The 24,443-nt window shown below is 39.9% G+C and overlaps 1 protein-coding gene across 1 annotated transcript; it reads left to right on the top strand.

Annotated features, from left to right (window-relative positions):
* The first annotated feature begins 21,241 nt into the window (after positions 1 to 21,241).
* On the top strand, positions 21,242 to 22,954 carry LOC120538600 (piggyBac transposable element-derived protein 4-like). Its single transcript, XM_039767989.1, has one exon. It carries the CDS (start codon positions 21,242 to 21,244, stop codon positions 22,952 to 22,954), a length of 1,713 nt encoding a protein of 570 aa, XP_039623923.1.
* The last annotated feature ends 1,489 nt before the right edge of the window (positions 22,955 to 24,443 follow it).

Here is a 24,443-nt window from a genome sequence, read left to right as displayed (position 1 = left end):
TAGGGTGGAGCCCTTGACAATTCAGTATGAAGTCAATCAGTAGCATTTCAAACTTTTTTGCTAATTTATTTATTAAGATTTACCCTGTCACCAATATAAATATACAAATACTGCATACATTTTTTTGCAATAGCTATGTGATTCTTTTACTCAGTTTACAAATGAAATTTGGGATGTTGAACTATTTGAGAACTTATTGAGAAAAATATATTGTTTTTATATAAGCTCATTTGAAAAATACCATTAAAACATAATTTTATGTAAGACAAAGTAAATAAACTGCATTAATTAAACTTTCAAGACGACACTATTCCTTATCTGTTGCCATGAACTAAGTAAAGTAATCATTCACACTGTTTTTCAAAATTGATCACAACCTAATGCCACACCCGTTATAAAGAATTTATTTCTTTCCTAAAGCCTAAACTAAGGATTTACACTGGCAGTGATATACCTAAGGGATCTATTCCCTGTTTAGAATGATAATTATATTTTCTATTAGCAATATGTTTGTTTTGAGGCAGTGTGGTGTAGTGGTTAACGTTCTGGTCTTCCACCCCTGAGGGTGTGGGTCCAAATCCTGCTATTGATACCATGTGACCATGACCAAGTCACTTGACCAATTGTATCATAAATAAGCTGCCTTGGATAAAGGTGACTTGCCTAAAATATTTGTATTCAATGTTACATATACGCTGTGTTTTGGTTTTTTTTCTAAGACTCTGTGAAGTGCCTTGAGCATGGGAAAGGCGCTATATAAATAAAATGTATTATTATTATTATTATTATTATTATTATTATTATTATTATTATTATTATTATTACAGAGTATTCTGTGGTTGTGTACCTAAATATATGATGACTCTTCTGAAGTCCTGTGCTTCTTCTCAAGCATACTGGTCTGCAGTTGAACGGAGTCTAAGGGTGCAACCTCTGCATGGTATCAAATCTCAGTCCAAACTCGTTTAATGTTTTACTCCTGGCTGGTGGAAAGAGCAACCCAATTCTATTCTAAATTCTGACTCCCTCAATGTGTTTAAGAAGCATTTGAAGAGTCTTTTGTTTGCCAAACTTCTGTCTAACTGATAATAGTTGTTAGATTTTGTTATCTAGGAATAGCAACTCAAATAAGTAAATGTAAACTTTTCTCTTTTAGTAATATTCATGTGAGAAATTTTCTTGAATTGGAACAAAAATGTTTAGTTTTTTACTATTATTATTATTATTTTATTGTTATTATTTTTTCCATTTAACTTTTCATAGGCTATAGGATGATTTACTACTTGTTAGCTTTCACCTTGCAGAATGACTTCAGAATATTTATTTAAATATATCCAAAGATAAATTTATAAACAATAGTCAAAATATGGATCAAAATTTCTAAAACAGAAATCAATACAGAAAGGAAATAGAAAAGCAAAACTCAAAATTCAGAAGAACAAAGCCAAAAATCTGAAAAAACACACTTTAACTCTAAACAAATATACAAAATCAACTGCTCCTCTCAAGAGGGGCCATTGTAAAGGCTTGGCTGCAAGTGCTCAGGTTAAGCCATTATCCACATCTCTTCTGTTTATATTCCCAACTTCTCCATCATGCAACCGCTAGATGGAAAACCTTGCCATTTAACAGCCTTAGACATGAGGGACAGGGACAAAAAACACGTGAAAGGAAGGAAGGGCTTAAGGGCCTAGACCTTTCCTGACATTGCTGAGAATTTTTTTATAATATCAACTAGAAAAAGAAGGGCTTTCCCTATGGAAAACGAATAACAGTTGTCAGAAATGGGCCAGGGGATAAAGTGCCAAAGAAAACACAATAAACTAAGTGTAAAAGTACAAAACAAAAGCCAAAACTCACTTTCAAAAAGCAAAGCCCAAATTCCTAAGTTCATCTGTCATTCTTTCCCTCTCTTCTCTCATAAAAATAGATTTTAGTTTAGATGATCCAAAGTTTAAATGCCAGTCTGAGCATACTGTCACCTTTCATAATGGCGATGTGATGATGTCCCGTGTTCCATCATCAACAATTCACATGACTAGTTATGTACATTGTTGCCAACATCAATATCCCTATCAAAATAAAATGGAAAATGGTGGCACTAGCAATAATGTTTTGTAAGCTTAAAAAAATCCTTATTGGTTTCTTTCATCTAGGTTGCTGTTTTCATTGACTGAATACAAAGTAAAATCTATAGCTCATTTCTAATAATTTTGAAAATAGTTTTTTAAATCATACAGATTTGCTGTATTTTCTGTCTGCTGATGAAACTTAACCCAAGCTTTCCAGAGAAGAGTGTTCCTTTACTTACCAAAAGTAGAAAGAATTCCTGTGGCCAACCAGATGATAAGAGACAGGCCCACATTACCGGAGTTTCTCAGGATACCTTTTGGAGCAATGAAAATCCCACTTCCTACTATTGAGCCTACAATAATGCACAATGATCCGAGAAGGTTGACGTTTTTCCTCAAGTAAACAGTTTCTATACGTGCCATTTCTGAATAGAAGCTACTGTCTGTGTTAAGAGTGCTTTTGGGAACTTTCTCGCCCTTCTCTCTCTCCTGTCTCTCTCTGTGTAATGCTGTGCAAGGTGTTAAATAAAAACTCCCCTCATCTACATATGATTTACAAAGTAAATGAGAAAAATGCTGGAAAAAAATTAATAAAGTTGTAAAACTGGATGCCTCTGTAAAGCCTGTCACTCACTGAGACTGAACAGTCCTTTGAAAACATTTCAGTTTCTTTTAGTGATATGAATTACAATTAAACAATCATATCAACCAAATAACAATGACCCAGAAAATGTGAAATTAAAAGAACTGAATTGAATTAGACAGGGCATCTTCCCTCAGATATACTGCTGATTCAAAGTCTTAACTTTCACACAATACAATCAATTCTTCCATCCATTTTTTTCTCCCTTCCTTGTCTATTACAAGATGACAAGAATCCACAGTCTACCCAGACAGCGGCAAACACAAACCTTGAGCGCGTAAACCTACTCAAACCAGACCAATTAAGACTAAAAAAATTATAGTTGAAATGGGGAAGGATTAACAGAACACCTGATAAAACATCTACATAAAGGTAAAATGTGCCAAACTCCTACATCTGTATGGAAGAAGAGATAAGCACTGCGCCACCATATTAAGCATATTAGACATTTTTGATTCACATATTAAAATTGCTTTATTAGCATGGCAATTGCTTTTTTTATTGGCAAACCCATAAAGATTACAATTCATAGACAAGGAAAAGGAGTGATAAAGAAGTTATCAGTTGAAGCTACCGGTTGCAGGCAGACACATATTAGGCCACTACGTTAACAACCGGAATATTTTTCAGAAATAGTATTTTTAAGCTGTCTGTGTTATCTAAATTTATACTTTTGTTGAATTACTTCTTAATTTCTTATTACTTGGGAGAGCATAGGAGGAATTATATATTTACTTCCACCTCTCACTCAGCTCACAATGACCTTAAAACCTCTCGACTATGGATGTTCAAGACTTCCTGGTGGCCAGTTCCAGTGTCTGTGGTCTCACAGTGTGTTGATTTTTTATATTTTGTTTTTGGGTCAATTCAGATTTCTTTTTTGGCTTAGGTAATATTGAAGCTTATCAATTCATTATGCTTTATGTTGTGCTTTCTAAGTTTAGTTTCATATCTTTCCACTTTATTCTGTTTTTATTTCATGCCTTTTGTGCATGTCCTATACCGCTTCTTCAAATAATGAATGCAGAGCCAAAATACATTTTAGTAACTTGTTTTACTCATCACTTCAAGCCATTCATATATGGATAACTAGATACTTTATTGATCCCTAAAGGAAGCTGCAATATTAGAGCAGCCAAAATGCATTCAAGCCAAACAGTGCTGTGAATAAATAAAGCAAATATGTACCTAGTAAAATGGCAGAAAATGCAAATGCTAACTAGATAATGTGTTAAAAAGTATCTAAATTAAAATTCACTTTGTGATGAAGGTACTTCACAGGTTTACCAGCATGTCATATAGCAGGTGTGACCCATTGTTGACAATACCCAGCAGCTTAGTCAACAACATCCTTCTGTCTGCTACTGCCTCCAGACAGTCCAAGCTAGAACAAAGCCAGTCCTGCTAATTATGTTATTAGAAGTTTTGACATCTCCTTTTGTTATGCTACTGCTCCAACATCCAACTTGCAACCACAGTTTTAGAGTGTTTAATGTGTTACATGTCACTTAGGAGCTGCACTTTCATTAACTATCTGGTAAGTGCCTCTGATCTCCTCAACTGGTTCCAAATGTTGTCAGGTGTCACTGCTATAGCATAAGAAAGATGTCCAGTCCTTCCTTTTATCTTTTCACTTGCTTGCTTGTATGGATGAACCATTCATGGCTTATTGCTGCCATTTGTCCAGTGCTGTAAGGTTTTCTCAAGTTGCTAATGCCCTGAATGGGATTAAGCAGTTCCAGTGAATCGATGGTATTCATTTACCATATTCACTATAGACTTCTACCAGCGTCTTCATATTTAGTCAGAATCTTCAGCATAAAGTGTGACTGAGAAACAGCAAAACTTAATAGAGGATGGTTGTGCTTCACTGTGATGTGTGTAAAGAAAATTAGCAACTTTTTAATGGAGCATTAAGACTTTAAGTGTGAAGGGTTCTGTTTTTATGTGTGTTCCAAACACCTATTGATAGTACAATATTTTTATCTGTTATTGTAATTTTTAAGGCATCTTTTGATGCCTATGACTGAGTGGCCACTTCTCCAGAGTTTTTCCCTGACTTGCACCCCCTGCTTCAGAGATTAACCGTGGTTTGGTTTCATCCTGTCTCAGAATGTGATGATGTGTTTTGATATCTATTCTTGTAAAAAAGAGTCTTCTCATACATGTTATGAAATATAGAAGTTGACAAGAAACACCTCTGGTCCATTTAAACATAAAACATACACTGCATTCAGAAGGTATTCACACAGATTTACTCTTTCCACATGCTGTATTCTAAAATTGATCGAACACATTTTTTAATTATTTGTCGGCACACTACATTAAAGTTTCAAAAGGGAAAAACAGTCAGTCATTATCCAACCCGCTACATCCTAAAACAGGGTCATAGGGGTCTGCTGGAGCCAATCCCAGCCAACAAGGCAGGAACAAACCCCAGGCAGGGTGCCAGCCCAATACACCAAGCACACACTAGGGACAATTTAGAATCGCCAATCCACCTAACCTGCATGTCTTTGGACTGCAGGAGGAAACCAGAGCACCTGGAGGAAACCCACACAGACACAGGGAGAACATGCAAACTCCACACAGGGAGGAGCCGGGAAGCAAACCCAGGTCTCCTTACTGCGAGGCAGCAGCGCTACCACTGCGCCACCCACGGAAAAACAGGTTTTTACAAATTACAAAGTGTGTTAAAAATAAAAAACTGAAATATCATGTTTGTATAGTCATTGAGACCTGATTGTTTAAGACTTCAATTGATTACATCTTGCCTGAAGAAGGGGCCTGAGTTGCCTCGAAAGCTTGCATATTGTAATCTTTTTAGTTAGCCAATAGAAGGTGTCATTTTGCTTGGCTTTTCTCTACATTTGTAATGGCTAACACGGTACAACAACCTAGTACTACTCTACCAAGATAGAAATGCTTCTTCATCATATGTGGGTCAGTCAGAGAGAATGTGGTTGAGCAAGCAAATTTATAGGTTTTCTGTCCAACTCCCTACAGCGAATAGGATATCATGGTACTTGAAGGCCTCTGAGACAAGACAATTCCAAACAGCCATACCTCAGACCAATGGGTGAAATAGAACATCTTATCTCCTGCCCCCCCCAAGGCCATATATTACACTAACCTGGCTTTGTGTGGGGGATGGGGGAAAAGACTTTAGCAAAGAAATCCTCATCAAACTGGTTTAAGATACATCCCCCAAATCCTGTCGTAAAATTACAAAGAAAAGTCGTAAAACATATAAACAAGAATGCCTCTCACCAAAGTATAACTAAATTACATTGGTTTGCCTAAATTATAAATAAAGACATACAAAACATTTATGAAGTTATATGCAAAATCCCACATCACAACAGGGGGAAAGGTTTACCTTTCAAATGACAATGACTTGATGCACACATCCAAGGGAATACAGTAGTCGCTTCAGGACAAATGTGTCTAGGATGAAGAAATTGAAGAGTTCTGTCAGACATTATAAGGACAGCACTCAACATCTTTCTGCTGAAACAATTGCTGTGGTTCAGAAATCTTTTCCTCAGTGTACTCATTAAAGGAAGGGAAATTATTTGAGTATGATCTTTAAAGGCTGCTCAGTGTACACCTTTGCACCTACAGCACAAAATTCAAGATTTTCACTGCCAGACATGGAGAGTGTCAAAATGATATTATAATACAGTCAGACATGTTTGTGTTTTTAACTGAGTTAAAAGCTCACATGTTTTATTTGTTAACTCAATAATTACCACATTCAATTGTCCAATAATCATATTTGTAAAGTGACAAGCCAAAATAACTATACCTTGTTGCATTTTCCCCAACTGCATTACCTAAGGTGAAGCACTGCCTTTCCCTGACTTCTGACTTTTTCTCTGAGAAACTTTACTTTACCCTTAACTATTTCGGGCATATATTTTTTTGAACTTGGTGGTTTGTGTGCAATAATTAATTAATCCACTTTTATTGATTTAATCTTTTTTTTAGGATAATTTCTGAGTAGGCGGGTTTAATTTAGATGGTCTTGTGGAGGCTTAGCATTGGCTTTATGATCTATATATATTAAATTTTTTTCGCATTTGAAACGGAAATTACGTATGACCACAGAACATATTATAATACAGGAACTAATCACTTAGTTTGTGGACGCCATTTTTATATCGTCTTTATGAATTGTTATTATTTGTGTGAGTTACTTTACTGATATTGAAAAGAAGTAAACACAAACACGCCGATCTATCCCATAGAAGTGCGCCCTGCGTCGCCCTCTCCCAGCCCTCCTCTCTGGACTCCAGCGCTAAGCCATTCACCGCCAGGCTTACAGACTGACAGAGAAGTTTTATTTATTTGTCCACGTGACTGTCGCGGAAACTGCCTTTAAAATATACTTTACCCGAAATCACTCCTGTACTGCTCAATGTATCTTTACTTCTTACTAGGGAATCCATTCCCCGGAATTTGGGAATCCTGCATGTCATTCCCGGGAATCCCAGGCTCCCGGTTGATGACACAGTGCACGGGCATCTCACATGTGAATGGTTTTAGAACGACCAACACTTATTTTTAATAAAACTACTGTAATATGTTGACACCAATAAAAGACTAACCTTATCTACAAGCAGTTCATGCTGTCATATAAATACATGTATCCAGATCAGGGGTGCCCACACTTTTTCGGCTTGTGAGCTACTTTTAAAATGATCAGGTCGAAATAATCTGCCTACATTAAAAATTGTATATATATATATGTGTGTATATACTGTATATTGCATAGTTTTACTGTCAAATAATGCAAAGAGTACGCGACACGTGTTTCATCCTTTACGTTGCGCCACAGCGTGTGGTTCGTTTATTTGACAGCATGTAGAACGGGGTAATTACATTCATGGCATTCGTAGTCTGAATCCCAATCTGATTGTATGGGTGGTTACCTACCAGGTAACGCTTGTGTCGGCAAACTTCTGCCACGGTGCCCTGTTCAGTTGTAAGAGGCAGACCATAGAATGTTGCAAAGTTTTACTGTCAAATAATGCAAAGAGTACGCAACACGTGTTTTGCCCTAATTCTGGGCTCATCAGGCATACACACTCCCTGCACGTCAGTGTCAGAGGCGAAGCCACGGCGTGTGGTTTGTTTATTTAAAAGCATGTAGATCGGTGTAATTACATTGATGGCATTCATAGTCTGAATCACAATCTGATTGTATGGGTGCATGTGGGATGACCTGTGTGTTAGAAGAAAAGAGATCTCAGACTGGCCGCCCTGTATGTCAATCAAGTGGCAAATGCCATAGGGAGGATATATGATAGATTAATGTTTAAAAAAAACTTTTTTTTTTTAATGCAACGCGATCTACCTGATCAGATACTGATACACTTGTTCTAAAAAACTTTAGGACAAGTATTTTTATGCTGGCATTTGTACATTACCAGGCTAATAAACTCAGCAGTGACAAGCTCCTCTGTTTAATACTCTCTGCTATTATAAGTCTAGGTTCATTTAATACCCCTCCACCTACACTGAAAATCGACACTTGCAGGGTTTTTTCATTTCTGTTACCAGTCCCTTTTGTGAGGGAAAAAGCAGCACACCACAACTAAGCAACCCTTTGCCCTCTTGCAACCTCTGTGTACTATAGTTTCATCCATTTTAAAAATTCATGCAAAATTTGATATGAGGTAGTTGTAGTTTTCCTCACTTATTCCAACACATTTCTTTTTCTTGTTCTGCCTCCTAAATTTGCCGTTTCTAAGTTTCCAATCAATAGGAAAGTTGCCAGCAAAATTGCTATGAGGGATGGTTAAATGTCTTGTCAAACTGGATCTATTGCACTGAGGCACAGAACTGTCACGTTGTAGTGATAGATTTACTACTTCCACTAGGTATCAATAAAAACTCTTCTTCACACTCCTCCCTGAAAACCAGATGCTCCTTTTCCTATACATATTTGTTTTTGCTTTCAGCTAAATAGAAAAAATTGTAAAACAGAGGGTTGAAGTCAAAGAGGCATTTCTTTCCATAATTTGCTAGACAGCATTTGTCCTACCTTCCCCTTTTGTATTATTAATGTGTAGCCTTTGTCAGAATGCCTTAAATCTCATAGACTTACCACTGTTTATAAGGAATTGTACTTTATAACTTCTCCCCACCTTCCCTTCTACATGTATAACCTCAAGCAATTAAGTGTAGTAAAAGACAAGCAGGAGTTAAGTTACAATTTAAACAATGTATTACTGATAATATTCATAAATAATAACAATATGCAAAGTACATTTGAATATTGACAGCCATACAATCTGATAAATGGTGATGTGTAGTTTTCAGGTGGCACACAGACTTGTTAGTTACTTAAAAATGTCTCAAGTTCATTTGTGGTCAGCTCTCTTCAGAACAGGCTGCATGCCTGTCTCAATATGGCTGGCCGAGCTGTGCTCTTCATTGTGTTTTCCTTTTCAGTTCATGGTGTGAGATGGTCTTTCATCAGTTTGGTAAGAGAGAGAGAGGGTGAGGTAAAGCAAAGAAATGTATAGGTTTTCTGTCCAACCCCTAGAGCCAATAAGGCATTGTGGTACTTAAAGGGTTCTGATACAAGCCAATTCCAAACAGCCATACTTCAGACCAATGGGGGAATAAAACACTTTCACACCTGCCCTCCAAACCATGCGTTAAGGTAAAGCTTGGCAGTTAAGCAGCCTGACTTTCCTGTAGAGGTTGACTGAGAGACTTTAGCTGAGAAACATTTACCAAACTTGTTTGAGGCACTTCCCCCCAACCCTGTTGTAAAATTACCCTAAAAGGGGGGAAGGGGTTCCTAAACCATCAAACCATTGCTGTTATTATCAATAATGTAACACTAATATTACATTGCTTTGTCTAAATTACAAATATAGACATACAAAATATTTATCAACATGTATGCAAAATTTCACATTACAATAACAGAATACTATATCTGATGTTGTAACCAGCAACGCAGCCAATAATTAAGGAGTACCTTACTTCAATTATTTACTAAATTAGAATTAGATATGGGAAAAAACATTCTGAACTCAAACAGCCACAGATGAGCTATGTGGAAGGAGATCTCCAAGGAAGACTGGAATAGTTCAATCAATCAGTCTTTATTTAGTCACAGATGAGTACATGAATTACACGTTGCAAGGCTGAAGAGCAAAGTTCCCCTGTTTCACTTGACTTTTAATACTTTTCCTCCTCTCCCCCCCCCACTTATAAATAAGCACAATATGTTTATCTAATCATTTCATTTTACATTGCGTGCATCAGCTAACCATTTCTATTTTGTGTACATTGCAAAAGGGGCCCTAAAGAAGGAATAATCATCTTTCCTGTGTCTAACAGACGCATTCTAAATAAAGAAGTTGTCCTAGGTCAGCTTACTGCAACCTGTCTTATGACAGATACCTGTATGAATAACATGCCGTTATAGCAAAAACAGCTTTTAACCCTTAGTAACTTGCAAACAGTTAATCATTTTTTCTTTCACAGCTACAATCTGAATACCACTGTCTGAGATATGTTTAAACTTTCACAAAATTAATGAAAATCATCTCTTGACAGGAAACATTTTCATCAGTCTGGTCTCATGTTTTGGATATGTGTTGGGCACAGCCAGACCAGAAATGCCCACAGAAGTAGGAGCATGCACAGTGCATGCCCTTCAAGTCGCCTTTCCTGCAAGCAATGCCAAGACAAAGGCTGGATGGCAATGTGGTGCACAGCTGTGTTAAACATGACTGGCAGTAAACTAAGGCTGAAGTGCAGACCTAGATGAACCAACAGAACAGAAGTCATAGCAAAAAATGAAATGTACGATTTACTTTAAATATTCACTCTGTAAATTTTAAGAACTATCAGAATTGGATATTGGGAAAGCTTAACTAAACATAGAAGCTTGAAGGACTGAATGGTCTCTTCTTGTTTGTCAAATATCTTAAGTTCTTATCAATTCAATGCACCATTCACCATTCACCGTCATTTTAGTACCCTCTAAGCCCTAAACACAAGGACCACTGTCTCAAAAGGTAGACTCACTGAGGTAGTTAGTGAGGATCTCCCTACTATTGCCTGATGTCTACCTTAGTATCTCTCCTCCATAGCTTGCTGCTTCTTTGGCCCACAAAACTAAACGTCAACAGCAGATACATGATCTTATAAATGAAGCAGTCAGATAAAAATCACAAAAACAAGAATGAAGGACAAAAGCAAAAAAGGAACATTAAAAAAATAGAAATAAAACATTCAGTAAATGTGGTGGGTTGGCGCCCTGCCCAGGGTTTGTTTCCTGCCTTGTGCCCTGTGTGGGTTGGGATTAGCTCCAGCAGACCCCCATGACCTTGTAGTTAGGATATAGTGGGTTGGATAATGGATGGATGGATGGTGAGAAAGAAAAAAATTAAAACATTATTAGCTTGCATTTCTTTATGAGGAAAGGCTGACCTCTGATACTATCAGAAGACCCTGTGAAGAATGTAAAATCTTTATGGACTATAAGAATGTTTAAATTGATTCTAAGTGTGTATAATTAGAAGGGTGTATTCCTTAGGAATGCAAAATTCAGTTTGTTTCATGTTTTAGGACATTCCAGTATGTCATAAATTAAGATTAAAACTTATGTATAACCTATGTATAACCTCAGAATGAACTGCTAGGGTTTTTTTTTTTTCTTTTCTAGGATATAAAAGAGAGAACGGGTTTACTTTAGAGATTCTGCTAAAACTCAAATCAGTTCACTGAGTTGGGAAGAGGTAGTCTCACATTCTCTCTACTCACCAAGAATTAAGAATAAAGAAATTATTTTTTTAATTGGGTTTAAGTTCTTCCGTTGTTTTCCGACTTCAGCCTCACAGTTTTTGGCCCCAACGTGGGGCAGAGACGGCCAAGTGACTCCTTGAGCGCGATCGTCCAGAGGACCAGTGAAAGGACCGATTCCGGCACATCGGTAGGACCAGATCCGCAAAAAGTTAGGACTGGCCTGCCTCTGCCGTGTTCCGCTTGAAGAGCCCTTGTCCTCCTCTGATTTTTGCTGAAGTCGAGTGAACTGGGAACTTCCAGATGGGAGGAAAATTCTTGGTGAGTACCTGGGATTTTCTTAACTGGGAAAGATAGACTTAGCCGATTAAGGCGCTTCCGGACGGAAATAAAAAGTGCCAGAATAGTTAGTGAGTACGCCCCTTGGAATTGAAAGAAATATTAAAGGAAAGGAGGGTGGAAGAACAGAAAACTAGAAAAGGAGCACTTTTTGATCTGGGCGCCGAATAAGTGAGGTGTTGAGAAGGCTTAGTTAGCACGCTTTCTGAAATGGGACGGAGTCTTATACCGACTCCGAAAAATAAATAAAAGGCAGGGAGTGGGAAGAATAGATAAAAGGGAAAACACCTCACGGGCGGGACAACAAAGCACTGTTGCGGGAGGGCGAGACTCTTTTGCCTCTATAGTCTGGTCATATTCCTTCTCCAACGGGTTAATCAGTTATGGACACCATAAGCGATAACTAGCTGTTAGACGACTGAAAAGGGGTTGGCACTGAACTGTCAAAACCCCAGACTCAGTGGTCAATAAAACTGTTAGTCCGCTAAAACCACGAAGCAGCAGATAGTGATCCGGGAAACGGAAGGGACTGGAGGCAGAAAACGCAGGGGCTGTAACCTTATACTTTGTGGTATTAGTGCTATCCAAAATGGGAAAAACAAATAGTAAACCAGTCAAGATCCCTTTAGGAACTCAAAAGTCTTTGTTGGAAGGATTGTTTTCGGAAGACTTACCAAACCCCAGTACGGGTCCGAAGGGAGGATCACCTAGAAAATTAGTGGAAAAGACAACAGGGCTAGACTTTAAAAAGCGTGTAAAAAATGGAATAAACAAAGCAGTGGTAGATGGCCAGTTGAGGGAACTGGGGATATTTTCGAAATACAAGAAATTAGAAAAATCCTCTGTAGAAACATGCAAAGCTGCTGGAAAATGGGTCCCTATAGGATGGATATGTTTGATAGATGGGAACTAGTAATTAAAGATCGAGCAATTGAGGCATGCGAAGCGAAATGAGACGCTTTCTGCTGAAATTAAGACCAAAAGAAAAAGAAGAGATGTTGCTAGCATTACAAAAGAATAAGACAGAGACAGAGCCAGACAATAGGTGAAAGAAATTGTATAAAAAGAATCCCCTTTACCTATTCATTCACACCCCACCTCCTTATCAACCCCTACCACCTCTTCCTCCTAGTAGCCGATGATTTACCCGGAGCAGATTCACAGCTTCACTATGACTCGTCTTCTCATTCAGACCCGGATGACGAAGACCGAGGCGCCCGGCTTGGAGACAATACTAAATCCCAGCCACATGCTTCACTCCAATACCCTATTTCTAGCCATACAAGAAGCCAACATTACAATCACACCAAAACCCCAATTGGGATGCAGCTTTATTTCCCTAAAGCCGCAGAATTCTGGAGCCAATTTTCATGTCCTTAATACAAGTCCCAAACCCCAGGCACAACCCCAATCAACGCGGGAGCTAATAATCCCACCACTGTTATGATACATTGAAATTGGGACATCAAAGAATTAAAAGATGTGGTGTCAGAACTGCCAGATCCAAAGGGAGTCGGCGGCTTAAAATTTGTTGAATCACGTCAGCAGCTTGATGACATGTATAAACCAAATGCTGCGGAGTGGACGCAGGTGCTGTGCCGAAAGCTAGGCACCACCTGGGCAACAGTGAATCATGGAACCAGAGGGATGGAAATGCTTGGAGATGGGATGAGTCCTTGAATCGTGATAATCAGGAGCCCCAATTTTTAGAACAATGGGAATTATTAAAGACCGCAATTGCAGGAAAATACAAAAAGGGAACAGATTGGTCACTTATATCAGCTGCCAAGCAGTGGAAAGATGAGACGGTTGATGAATGGGCCCATAGAATTCAAGACCTGATGGCTAATCATTCTGGTTTGCGAGAGAAAGAAGATCGAAGCCGCACTGACGTTCCCCCTTTCATCTCGGGTTTAAGAGGCGACATACAGAATAAAGTCAGAACGTCTTGCATAGGCTGGGAAAGTGCTACTTTTGAGGAAGTGAAACGCCATGCTGAGCATGCTGAGAGACAATCTAAACAAAAAGAATATGATACAAAACTAAATTGATAGCGGCACAGCTTCAATATTACACGGGGGAACGGGTAGGGGCAGAGGATTTCAAGGTCGTGGTCGTGGCAACTCCTTCAGATGGAGAGGAAGTGGAAAGGAAGAAGACTCCAACCCTCCATGCCTACTGACTAGTTCACCCAGATACCTAAATCATCAGAACAGTTTCACACACCTTACACCTGCTACAACTGCGTTGAAGCTGGCCATTTCAGACGTAATTGCCCAAACAAGCGTTCACCTCCACCACTTCCACTCCAGGAACCCAGTGATATTCCCTGGTCATAGGAATTAGCAGGGACCCCAGCCATTTTTCCAGTTTCCCTTGCTCACCATCATGCTGATGCAGACCCTTTACTAACTTTGATAGTAAATGGTAAGGAAACTGTTTTCCTTGGGACACTGGAGCTACCGCTCAACTTTATCGTTGTTGGAGGTCCCTGCCTCGAAAGACACTGTGAAGGTCCTCACTGCCTCAGGACAACCTCATACTTTATCAGTATCCAAGCCTCTTCAAGTTCAACTGTCCACTGATAGTTCAATTTTGACACATCGATTCCTGTTAAATCATCTGTGTCCAGTTAACTTATTGGGAAGAGATCTCATGACTAAACTGTCTGTTTCAATCTCCTTATCTGAACAAGGATTCTATTGCTCCATTCCTAAGCTCCTGTGCCAAACTCTCCAACCCCCTCGACCTTCTTTTGCTGCCTGGACCCTAAACATTTCCCCACAAATACTCCTTCTTAATGCCCTCCATGCTTTCCCGTCCTGTAATTTTCCCCACCTCCAAGTCCCTGACACTCTTCACTGTACTGCCCAATATTTCCACACTGAAGTTGATATCCCTTGGTTTGAATCTTTTCTCTCCTCAGCCCCTTGTCCAGAGAGTCTTCACATCCCTTGTATTTTCATCTCTCCCACTAAAGCTGCTGCTTCAGTTCACCTTACACACTTACAAAACACTTTCTATTTAGAAGGTGCAGTCCCCCATGTTTCCCTGGCAAAATCTAACACTGCTCGTTGGGTAGAAATTGGGGACTGGGTTGAACAATGTCAAAATAGGACTGATTGGACATACATTGCACCAGGAATTTTTGTCACCCTTGATCACCTGGTTACTAAGGTGATAATCCAAATCGACCTGCCAGTTGTTCGTTCCCTCTGTCACCCGTCTCCTTCTCTGTATTCCTTGCAAAGAGACTCTTTCCCTTGGCTATCTACAATTCCTGACATTCTGTGGTCTCAGGGAAAAAACGATTTTGGCAGGATCGCAAATTGTGAACCTTTAGTGGTCTTCCCAAAGTCATCCTGCCAGCCTCGTCATGCACAATATCCTCTTTCTCCCGAGGCTGAACTCGGAATTGCTGCTGTACACAAAGACTTAGTTGAACGGGGAGCTATAATTCCTATTCAGTATTCTCCTGTTAACTCTCCCATTCTGCCAATAAAGAAAGCGGATGGATCTTGGCGCTTCGTCCAAGACCTCAGACAAGTCAATTCTGCTATCTTTCCTAGAGCACCGATCGTACCTAATCCTTCCACTATTCTGTCTACTATCCCTCCTTCTGCATGTTATTTCTCCGTTATTGACCTTGCAGATGCTTTCTTTTCTATTCCTGTGCACGCTGATTCAATTCTGGTTTGCTTTTACTTTTCAAAATCGCCGCTGGACCTGGACCGTTATGCCACAAGGTTATACGGAAGCTCCTTGTATATACGGACAGGCGCTTGCTCAAAACCTGGAAGGCTTCTGGCCTAACAGGGGAAGTGTATTAATACAGTACGTTGATTGACTTATTGCTCTGTAGTGAAACAGAGGAAGCATGCGTGCAAGATACGGAATTATTATTAAGATATCTTGGAAAATGGCCACAAAGTCTCTAAAGCAAAGCTGCAGCTAATTAAAACCACTGTCAAGTACTTGGGGCATGACATCACTTGTGGTACCAGAGCTCTGTCAAAAGACCGCATAACCACCATCCAAAATCTTCCCAGACCGGTCACAAAGCAACAGGTAATGTCTATATTGGGCATTCTTGGTTATGTTGACATTGGATCCTAAATTTTTCCGAAAGAGCACAGCCCTTACAAATTCTAGCTAACACTGTCGACCTTCCTCTTACAGGTCGTGTACAGTGGAATGAGCAGGCTGAGAAGGCTCTGTGTGATTTAAAAGTGCATTATTTTCTGCCTGCTTTAGGACTCCCTGACTATTCTCGTCCATTCACTCTCTTCGTGGACGAAAAGGGGGGATATATGAATGCAGTATTAACACAGCTCCATGGAGAAAAACAGAGGCCAGTAGCTTATTTTTCAAAAAAACTAGATCCAGTGGCTACAGGACTTCCGACTTGTCTTAGAGCAGTTGCAGCAACAACGGAGGCTGTGCTGGCAAGCACGGATATTGTGCTCATGAGTCCCCTGACAGTGAAAGTGCCTCACGCTGTTCACTCCATTTTAGTCCAGGCCAAAACCTCACACCTCACTACTGCAAGGGCAATCCATTATCAAAATGTACTCTGTACCCTGTCAAATGTTACTATTGAAAGATGCTCAACTCTGAATCCGCTACCCTACTTCCCACTGAGGGAGAGGGGGAACCACACAACTGCCATAAAGAAATCACAAAGGTCCTGAAACCCAGGCCAGATCTCCAGGAAACTCCACTAGAAACAGGAGAAGTACTTTATGTGGACGGTTGTTCCTTGAGATTGGACGATGGGACACTCTCCACCAGTTATGCAGTGGTCAAAGGAGATCACTTACTTGAAGCAAATCGAATCTCTTCAAACTTAAGTGCACAAGCAGCTGAGTTAATAGCTCTCACCCGAGCTTGTCAGTTGTCCAAAGGGAAGGTCATAACCATTTACACAGATTCCAGATATGCCTTTGGAGTTTGCCATGATCATGGGGCATTATGGAAATTAAGGGATTCAAAACCAGTACTGGTAAGCCCATACAACACCAGAAATTAGTGGAATCCCTTCTCAAGCTATAACAGAACCATCAAAACTGCAATAGTTAAATGCCAAGCCCATACTGGGAAACAAAACCCAGTCAGCCAAGGAAATGAACTGGCTGACCATTTTGCTAAACAGGCCGCTTATAATATTACACCAGTCTCTTTATTCCAACAGGAAGATGACAAAGACCCTGATAATCAAATTATTTCTTTACAGAGCTGCCACTGACCGAGAAAGGATAAAGTGGTCCCGAAGGATCCTCTCTGCTGGGGTCTGGATCCATAAGCAAACTAACAAACCTTTCCTCCCAAAAGCTTCTTTTCCAGGAATGGCAAAAATCGCACATGGCCTGGATCATGCAGGAAAGGTGCTATGACTCAGGATGTCAGCGGCATTGGGAAACCACAGGGTTTTCTACATATGCTGAACAATTCTGCCGACGATGTGCACTATGCCAAAGGTTTAATGTAGGTAAAGGTACTCAGGTAAGCCCCGCCGTCACTTCTAACCCAATGGGTCCCTTTGAACACCTCCAAATGGATTTCATTGAGTTAACACCGTCTAAAGGCTACCGTTATTGCTTGGTAATTGTCGATGTGTTCTCCCAATGGGTGGAAGCTTTCCCTTCTAAACATGCAGATGCCAAAACTGTGGCTAAAGCTCTAATAAAAGAAATTATTCCAAGATGGGGAATACCACAGAAACTGCAGACCGATAATGGAACCCATTTTGTGAATTCTGTAATAAATGAGCTGACTACTTGGCTCCAGATAAATGTGCATCATTACTGCAAATACCATCCCCAAAGTGGAGGTATTGTAGAAAGATGCAATGGTACCCTAAAATCAAAATTGGCAAAAATCTGTGAGCAGACAAACTTAACCTGGCCAGATGCTCTACCCCTGGCCTTGATGGGGTTGAGAGGAAGAACACATCGGCTGTTGGGACTATCACCATTTGAAATTTTAAGGTTATCGGAAATGTTACTCTGCATACTGTGGACAATGATCTTCTCTCTAGTCTTGCAGGTCTCCGAGCCTCCCTGAAGGAAGTCCACGAACAAGTTAACAAGGCTTGGCGGACTGGTCCCCCACCAACGGAGTTCAAGATCCCCCTTGGAACCTGGATACTGGTCAGAGACACCCGAAGGAAACATTGGCATCAACCTCGCTGGAGGGGACCATTCCAGGTGCTATTATCTACACCTCACGCTGTTAAAGTCGAAGGACTTCCTGCCTGGATCCACATCTCACATTGCAAAGAATGGCATTCTTAGTTCTATTATTAATAACTTCTTGTCCCCTTGAACATGGGACAGCGAACTTATGGGGACCTTCCCACACTAACTTTCCAAGTAGGGAAGACTACCTCACTCCAGATTGACTTTTGTACTGTTGCTCCTTGTGGAACCGGCAGCCATGAACAATGGACTAGGGCTGAAAAATATGTGTGTGTGACTACTGACTCCACTCATTATGGCAGTAATTGTGAAAATGGCAGTGGGTATTTGCCAATACAGGTACCTATGACTGGGGTTATCAGCCCTGGAAGGCTCAGCAACATGATCTCAAGACAAGGTTCTCTATCATTAAGGGACATACTAGCAGAACATGTTTACATGATAATTGTAACCGTTAATTATCACTTTAAAAGATCCGTCACCTTATGATGGGGTATTTACATATTAGGGGCAGATGTCTCTGGAAAAGATCCTCTTGGAAATTTATTATTCGAGTCACAGCACCAACACCGATTCTGTCACTCCTAACTTTCCCTACCACTGTCCTTCCTGATGACTCTCCATCGCACCCTGTGCAGTATTTAAATATTACCTCCTTGTCCTCTACTTTCGCAGTTGAGACTGGATATGGGGACCAGAACCGATGGCTTCAGTGGGTAATTTACTCTGCTAAACAGGTGAACCAATCAAATTGTTATGCCTGTGCTATGGCCCGACCATATCTGGCCACTACCCCTTTCCCTTAACAGACCTATTGCACCCTGCAGGTCTCTGTTGTGTGTTGCAGCTATTTTCCTCCCCGACTCCCCCTAAGGACCCCTTATGTACATCTCTACACCATCTATTCCTCCTTTTCCCCTATGACCCGCCAATGTACCGTTCATACAAGGCCAATTATACTTGTTTTTGAAACGCCCTGATTCCTTGAACTTCGTTGGTAAACTACCACCTGAATGGTGTCATCAGACCTATAATGTGTCCCTCGGCTCAAGCACTCATGAAAATCTTTCTCATTCCTGGTTTTCCTCCCATAATTCCCCACGTGCGATATATGGTGGATGTGTAAAAGAACATGTTACTCTCAATCCTTCCCCTGACTGGAGTGGCCGTTGCCCTTAATCCAATTACTTATGCCTTTCTACCTCTTACCTCTTCACTCTTCTGAGTCAGTTCGTCCAGGTAAATCCCGGAAACATCGTTCTACCCTTGAAATGTTTGATTCTAATGTATATATAGATGGTATTGGAATCCCCAGAGGAGTTCCAAACCAATACAAAGCACGTGATCAAGTGGCCGCTGGATTTGAATCAATTATATTCTGGTGGTCAACAATAAATACAAATGTCGATTGGATAAATTATCTTTATTATAATCAACAGCGATTTCTAAATTTTACTCATGAATCCATCGAGGGCATCCATGAACAACTAGACAAAACTTCTCTCATGACCTGGCAAAACCGGATAGCACTTGATATGCTTTTAGCTGAGAAAGGCGTGTATGTGCCATGTTTGGGGACAATTGCTGTACCTTCATCCCTAATAACACTGCTCCTGATGGCTCAGTATCTCGTGCACTTGCTGGTCTTACTGCCCTTTCTGTAGAACTTGCAGAAAATTCTGGTATCTCCAATCCCCTTGATGAACTATTTGAACGGTGGTTCGGAATTTGGGCCGGATGGTGTAAAACTATTTTCACCACTGTCCTCATTTCCCTTGCAATCATGGTTATTTGTGGTTGCTGCCTCATCCCCTGTATTTGTGGCCTTCTTCAGAGGCTTATTGACACCTCTCTCACAAAAGCCTATTTTCTTCATGCTGACAATTCCCAAAACCCTGATTACAACCCTTTGCTTCGGAACTTTCTCCCTCTTCTGAATATGATGATATTGTTCCCGATGATTGGGTCTGATCATTCACATGTGCACATTTTTTGTGCAAAAGGGGGGAACTGAGAAAGAAAAAATTAAACATTATTACTTGCATGCCTTTATGAGGAAAGGCTGACCTCTGATACTATCAGAAGACCCTGTGAAGAATATAAGATCTTTATGTACTATAAGATTGTTTAAATTGATTCTAAGTGTGTATAATTAAAGGGTGTATTCCTTAGGAATGCAAATGGCTGTTTGTTTCATGTTTTAGGACATTCTAGTATGTCATAAATTAAGATTTAACCTTAAGCTATGTATAACCTCAGAATGAACTGCTAGGGTTTTTTTCTTTTCTAGGATATAAAAGAGAGAACGTTTACTTTGGAGATTCTGCTAAAACCCAAATCAGTTGACTGAGTTGGGAAGAGGTAGTCTCACATTCTCTCTACTCACCAAGAATTAAGAATAAAGAAATTATTTTTTTTAATTGGGTTTAAGCTCTTCCATTGTTTTCAGCGCTCACAATGGACATTCAGTAAACTTTTAGTTATCAATTTAATATATCAAAAATGTAATTAAAATTATAAACATTTTACCTATAACATTTCTTAATATATTCTATTATATTAAAGATTATTAAATAAAAACAAATGTAACCTTCCAAAAGTGCAATCACCATGTTTTATAAAACACTAAATTATTATTTTTTAAAATAAACAATTACTTTAATACATAGATCTCAACTGATAATTAAGTAATGATCTTCCTGCGAGAGCTGGAAGAAGAAGCTGTGTAAGGGATCCTATGCCAACTATAATGTGTGCTCTAGTGTGAGGCATGAAAAAAACTGAATAAAGATGATCCTAATTTTGCAATCCCTGATATAATGGTGAACCTGTCAGCTTTCTTAAAATTTATATGTATCTTTACTGAATACTATGAAACACAAATTCAATTTCTATTTCAGGAGACAGGCACTCTTTAATGTAGTCTCAGAAGTCATTTCTTCTTCCACTGAAACACAAAGCATGCAACACTATCACAACTACAGTGACTTTAACCTCTTAACCACACTCTGCCGGATATATCCGGCATCGTAGTATTATTGCTGATGCCTTACTCCGGCACATTTGCTTATGGTTATGTGAATGCCTGGCGCGTAGTATAACTAACGGTTTGGCGTGGGTATTATTACTACATTGTACAGTATTTCGACAACTCTATGGTTGTATTGGCCGGAAATAACCATTCTTTACTTTGTGAGTCGGAAGTGAAAGTTGTGAATATGGTAAAATGTAACCTGACTTCAAGTGAGGTTTTGCAGGCGATTTTGGACAATAGTGATCACGATTTTAGCAGTTCTGAAGAAAATTTTAGAGACAATGATGATCAGCAACGTGCGCTACATGATACTGTGAATAACGACGCATCAGATGATAGCGATGAGTGGGTGTATCCGCAACATCTCAACTGGACTGCTGCCCGTGGTGAACTCCCATTTCTGTATCCGTTTGAGGCAACGTGTGGGTTTACTGTTGATGTAAACAATTACACTGTTAAGCAGTTTTATGAGCTGTTTGTGTCACCTGACTTGATAAGACATTTTGTTCATCAAACAAATCTGTATGCAACACAGTTTATTGAGAAAAATCCCAATTTACCTCCACATTCCCGTGTTCATGCTTGGGTAGACATTGACGAAAACGAAATGAAAAAATTCATTGGGATTTTGATGTTGATGGGAATAATCAGAAAACCAGATATTGAGATGTACTGGTCTACAGATCCTATGTATGCAACACCTATTTTTGCAGCTATCATGAAACGTAACCGATTCTCTTTGCTACTGAAATTCTTTCATTTGAATGACAATAGCAATGAGCCAGATAAGAAAGATCCAAACCGTGACCGCTTGTTCAAGCTACGTCCTTTGATTGACCATTTATTTGAAACATTTCAGTTGCCCTACGTACCAGGCCTGTCAGTTGCAGTTGATGAAAGTTTATTGTTGTGGAAGGGCCGCTTACAGTTTCGACAGTATCTACCATTGAAAAGGGCACAGTTTGGTATCAAGATATTTTGCTTAGCTGAGAATTCAGGTTACATTTATAGATTTTGTGTATACACTGGCAAAGAGGATCCTATGAGTAGTATTTCAGCAGTGTTGCCAGACGAATGTAAGGGCTTTGGACTTTCAGAGAAAATTGTCGTGTACTTTGCCCTACCACTATTGGACAATGGGTACACCATTTGGATGGATAACTGGTACTCCAGTTGTAGGCTGTTCCATTACCTTCATCATCGTAAAACTACAGCATGTGGCACAATTCGTTCTAACAGAGTCCCTCCAGAAGTTCGCAATTCAGCGCCAGCACCGGGTCAGCACATTGCATACCGCAGTGGCCCATTGCTGTGCCTGAAATTTCGAGACAAGAAAGATGTTCACATGCTAACAACTCAGCACAATGAGTCTGTGCAGGAGGCTCCCCGCAGAAGAGGATGCCCATCACCTACTGATGTCCGTTACAAGCCACAATGCATCATTGAATATAACAGCAACATGGGTGCTGTTGACAAGCAGGACCAAGTATTGGAACCCTATTCGGCTGCAAGAAAAACTATGAAGTGGTATAAAAAGTTATCAGTTCATCTGCTCCAAATGGCAATGCTGAATGCTCACATTCTGTACCATAAAAATGGAGGCACAAATACATTTCTGCAGGTTGAACATGACGTCATTGCAGACTTCATTTTCTCTGGTGAGGAACAACATGCAGATAGAGTAGGAGCAGTGGTGAGGCTCACAGAACGTCACTTTCCAGACAAACTCAAACCAACAACAACTTGGACCAAGCCACAGGCACGCTGTCGTGTATGTTCAAAGAAGGGTCAGCGTAGAGACGTCAAGACCTTCTGCTCAAAGTGTCCCAGCAATCCAGGACTTTGTGCAGTTCCCTGCTTTGGCCAGTGGCACAGCAAACTCAAATACTGGGAATGAAACTGTGATTGACCGAAATACTTCGATAGCTTTTGACTGTTCCGTTTTGGAGTAGACACTAAATCCAGAATCCTGAGAAAATGTACATTTTTGTGTTTTATTACGCATTTGCCCATTTCTAGAACTTGCACAACATTTAGTGGTAAATACTGCTTGAATAAATGTAAAAAAGTAGATTTCGCCCGGCATGGGGAATATTTAGGGAGTTGCCGGTTAAAGGGTTAAAATACTGCTTATGGTTTACAAAGCCTTAAGTAATCTTGCTCCATCCTTTATCTTGGAATGCCTTTCACCTTACACTCCGGTTCTGGATGAAAGTACACTGTGCGCAATCTGGCTGCCGCTTCTCACCAATATCTTTTTGCTCTGTTTTGCTTTTGTTACTGTTACTACATCCTCTGCCTTACTCATGCTTTTTATGTTTTTTTGGACGGATAATCACTGGATTCACACTGGTCCTTTTGTAAAATTTTATTCCAAAAGCCCTGTACTCTCCCTGAGCCAGCATGGTTGGTGAGTAAGTCTTTACTTTCTTAGTTGACTAGGATTAAGACTTTCTTAGCTGACTTTATTTACTGCTTAATTGGAGTTAGTTTATGGGTCCTGGCTAATGTGGTGGTAGCTGTTACTGCTTTTGTTGAAGATGATTACCTACTCTACAACACAATTATGCAGTTACCGTATGCACTCCGGACTAGATACGGTGACTTACGGCTTATGCATGGAACTTGGCATTGCTCATCTGCGGTATTTACACTGCTCCTCTCGTATCATTTTAATAGCACCTCTGCATCCACTGACACTATTTCCATGATTTGCTCTGTTAGACCTGTTATCTCAAAAAGACAATCCACAAGACGATGGACTAGGCAGACGAACTGGCTGAGACACCTGCCGCAAATGCCGGACTGGAGTAACCAAAGATTACAATCTGACGTAACTCTCCACTGTGCGCTCCTGAACTGCAGATCAGTAAGTAATAAAACTACTTTCCTTAACGACTTATCAACTTCTAAAAACCTGGACATGTTCCTTGTAGAAACGTGGATAAATCCAGGTGATTACTTAAAACTAAATCTGCTTACCCCCGCGTTACAGTTACCTGAATAAACCCCATCTGACGGGCCGAGGTGGTGGATTGGTAGTGGTTCAGCGTGATTTTCTTAAAGCAACCACTGTGGATTTTCAAAACATTACGTCTTTTGAATACCTGGTTGTTAAAATCACTGGAAAGGGTTTGCTGCACTTTATATTAATCTACAGACCTCCTAAGCTTCAGCTGGATTTTTTCTCTGAACTTTATGAAATACTCTCTCTTGTCTGTGACATGTCTACTGATGTTATTTTACTTGGTGACCTTAATATTCATGTGGATTCTGACTGTCCATCTGCTTGTGAGCAGATGGATTGTTTCAGTTGTTGTTGTTTGTGGATTGTTTCAGTTTTGTGCAGCATGTTGGTTTTTCAACCCATGCTAAGGGCCATATTC

The sequence above is a fragment of the Polypterus senegalus genome, chromosome 11, assembly GCF_016835505.1.
Source record: "Polypterus senegalus isolate Bchr_013 chromosome 11, ASM1683550v1, whole genome shotgun sequence".
Taxonomy (NCBI): Eukaryota; Metazoa; Chordata; class Cladistia; order Polypteriformes; family Polypteridae; genus Polypterus; species Polypterus senegalus.
This window is presented reverse-complemented; position numbering and strand designations above follow the sequence as displayed.

What these genes read in the sequence shown, in the direction of transcription:
- LOC120538600 (XM_039767989.1), top strand. Translation starts at nt 21,242, where the DNA reads ATGGTAAAATGTAACCTGACTTCAAGTGAGGTTTTGCAGGCGATTTTG.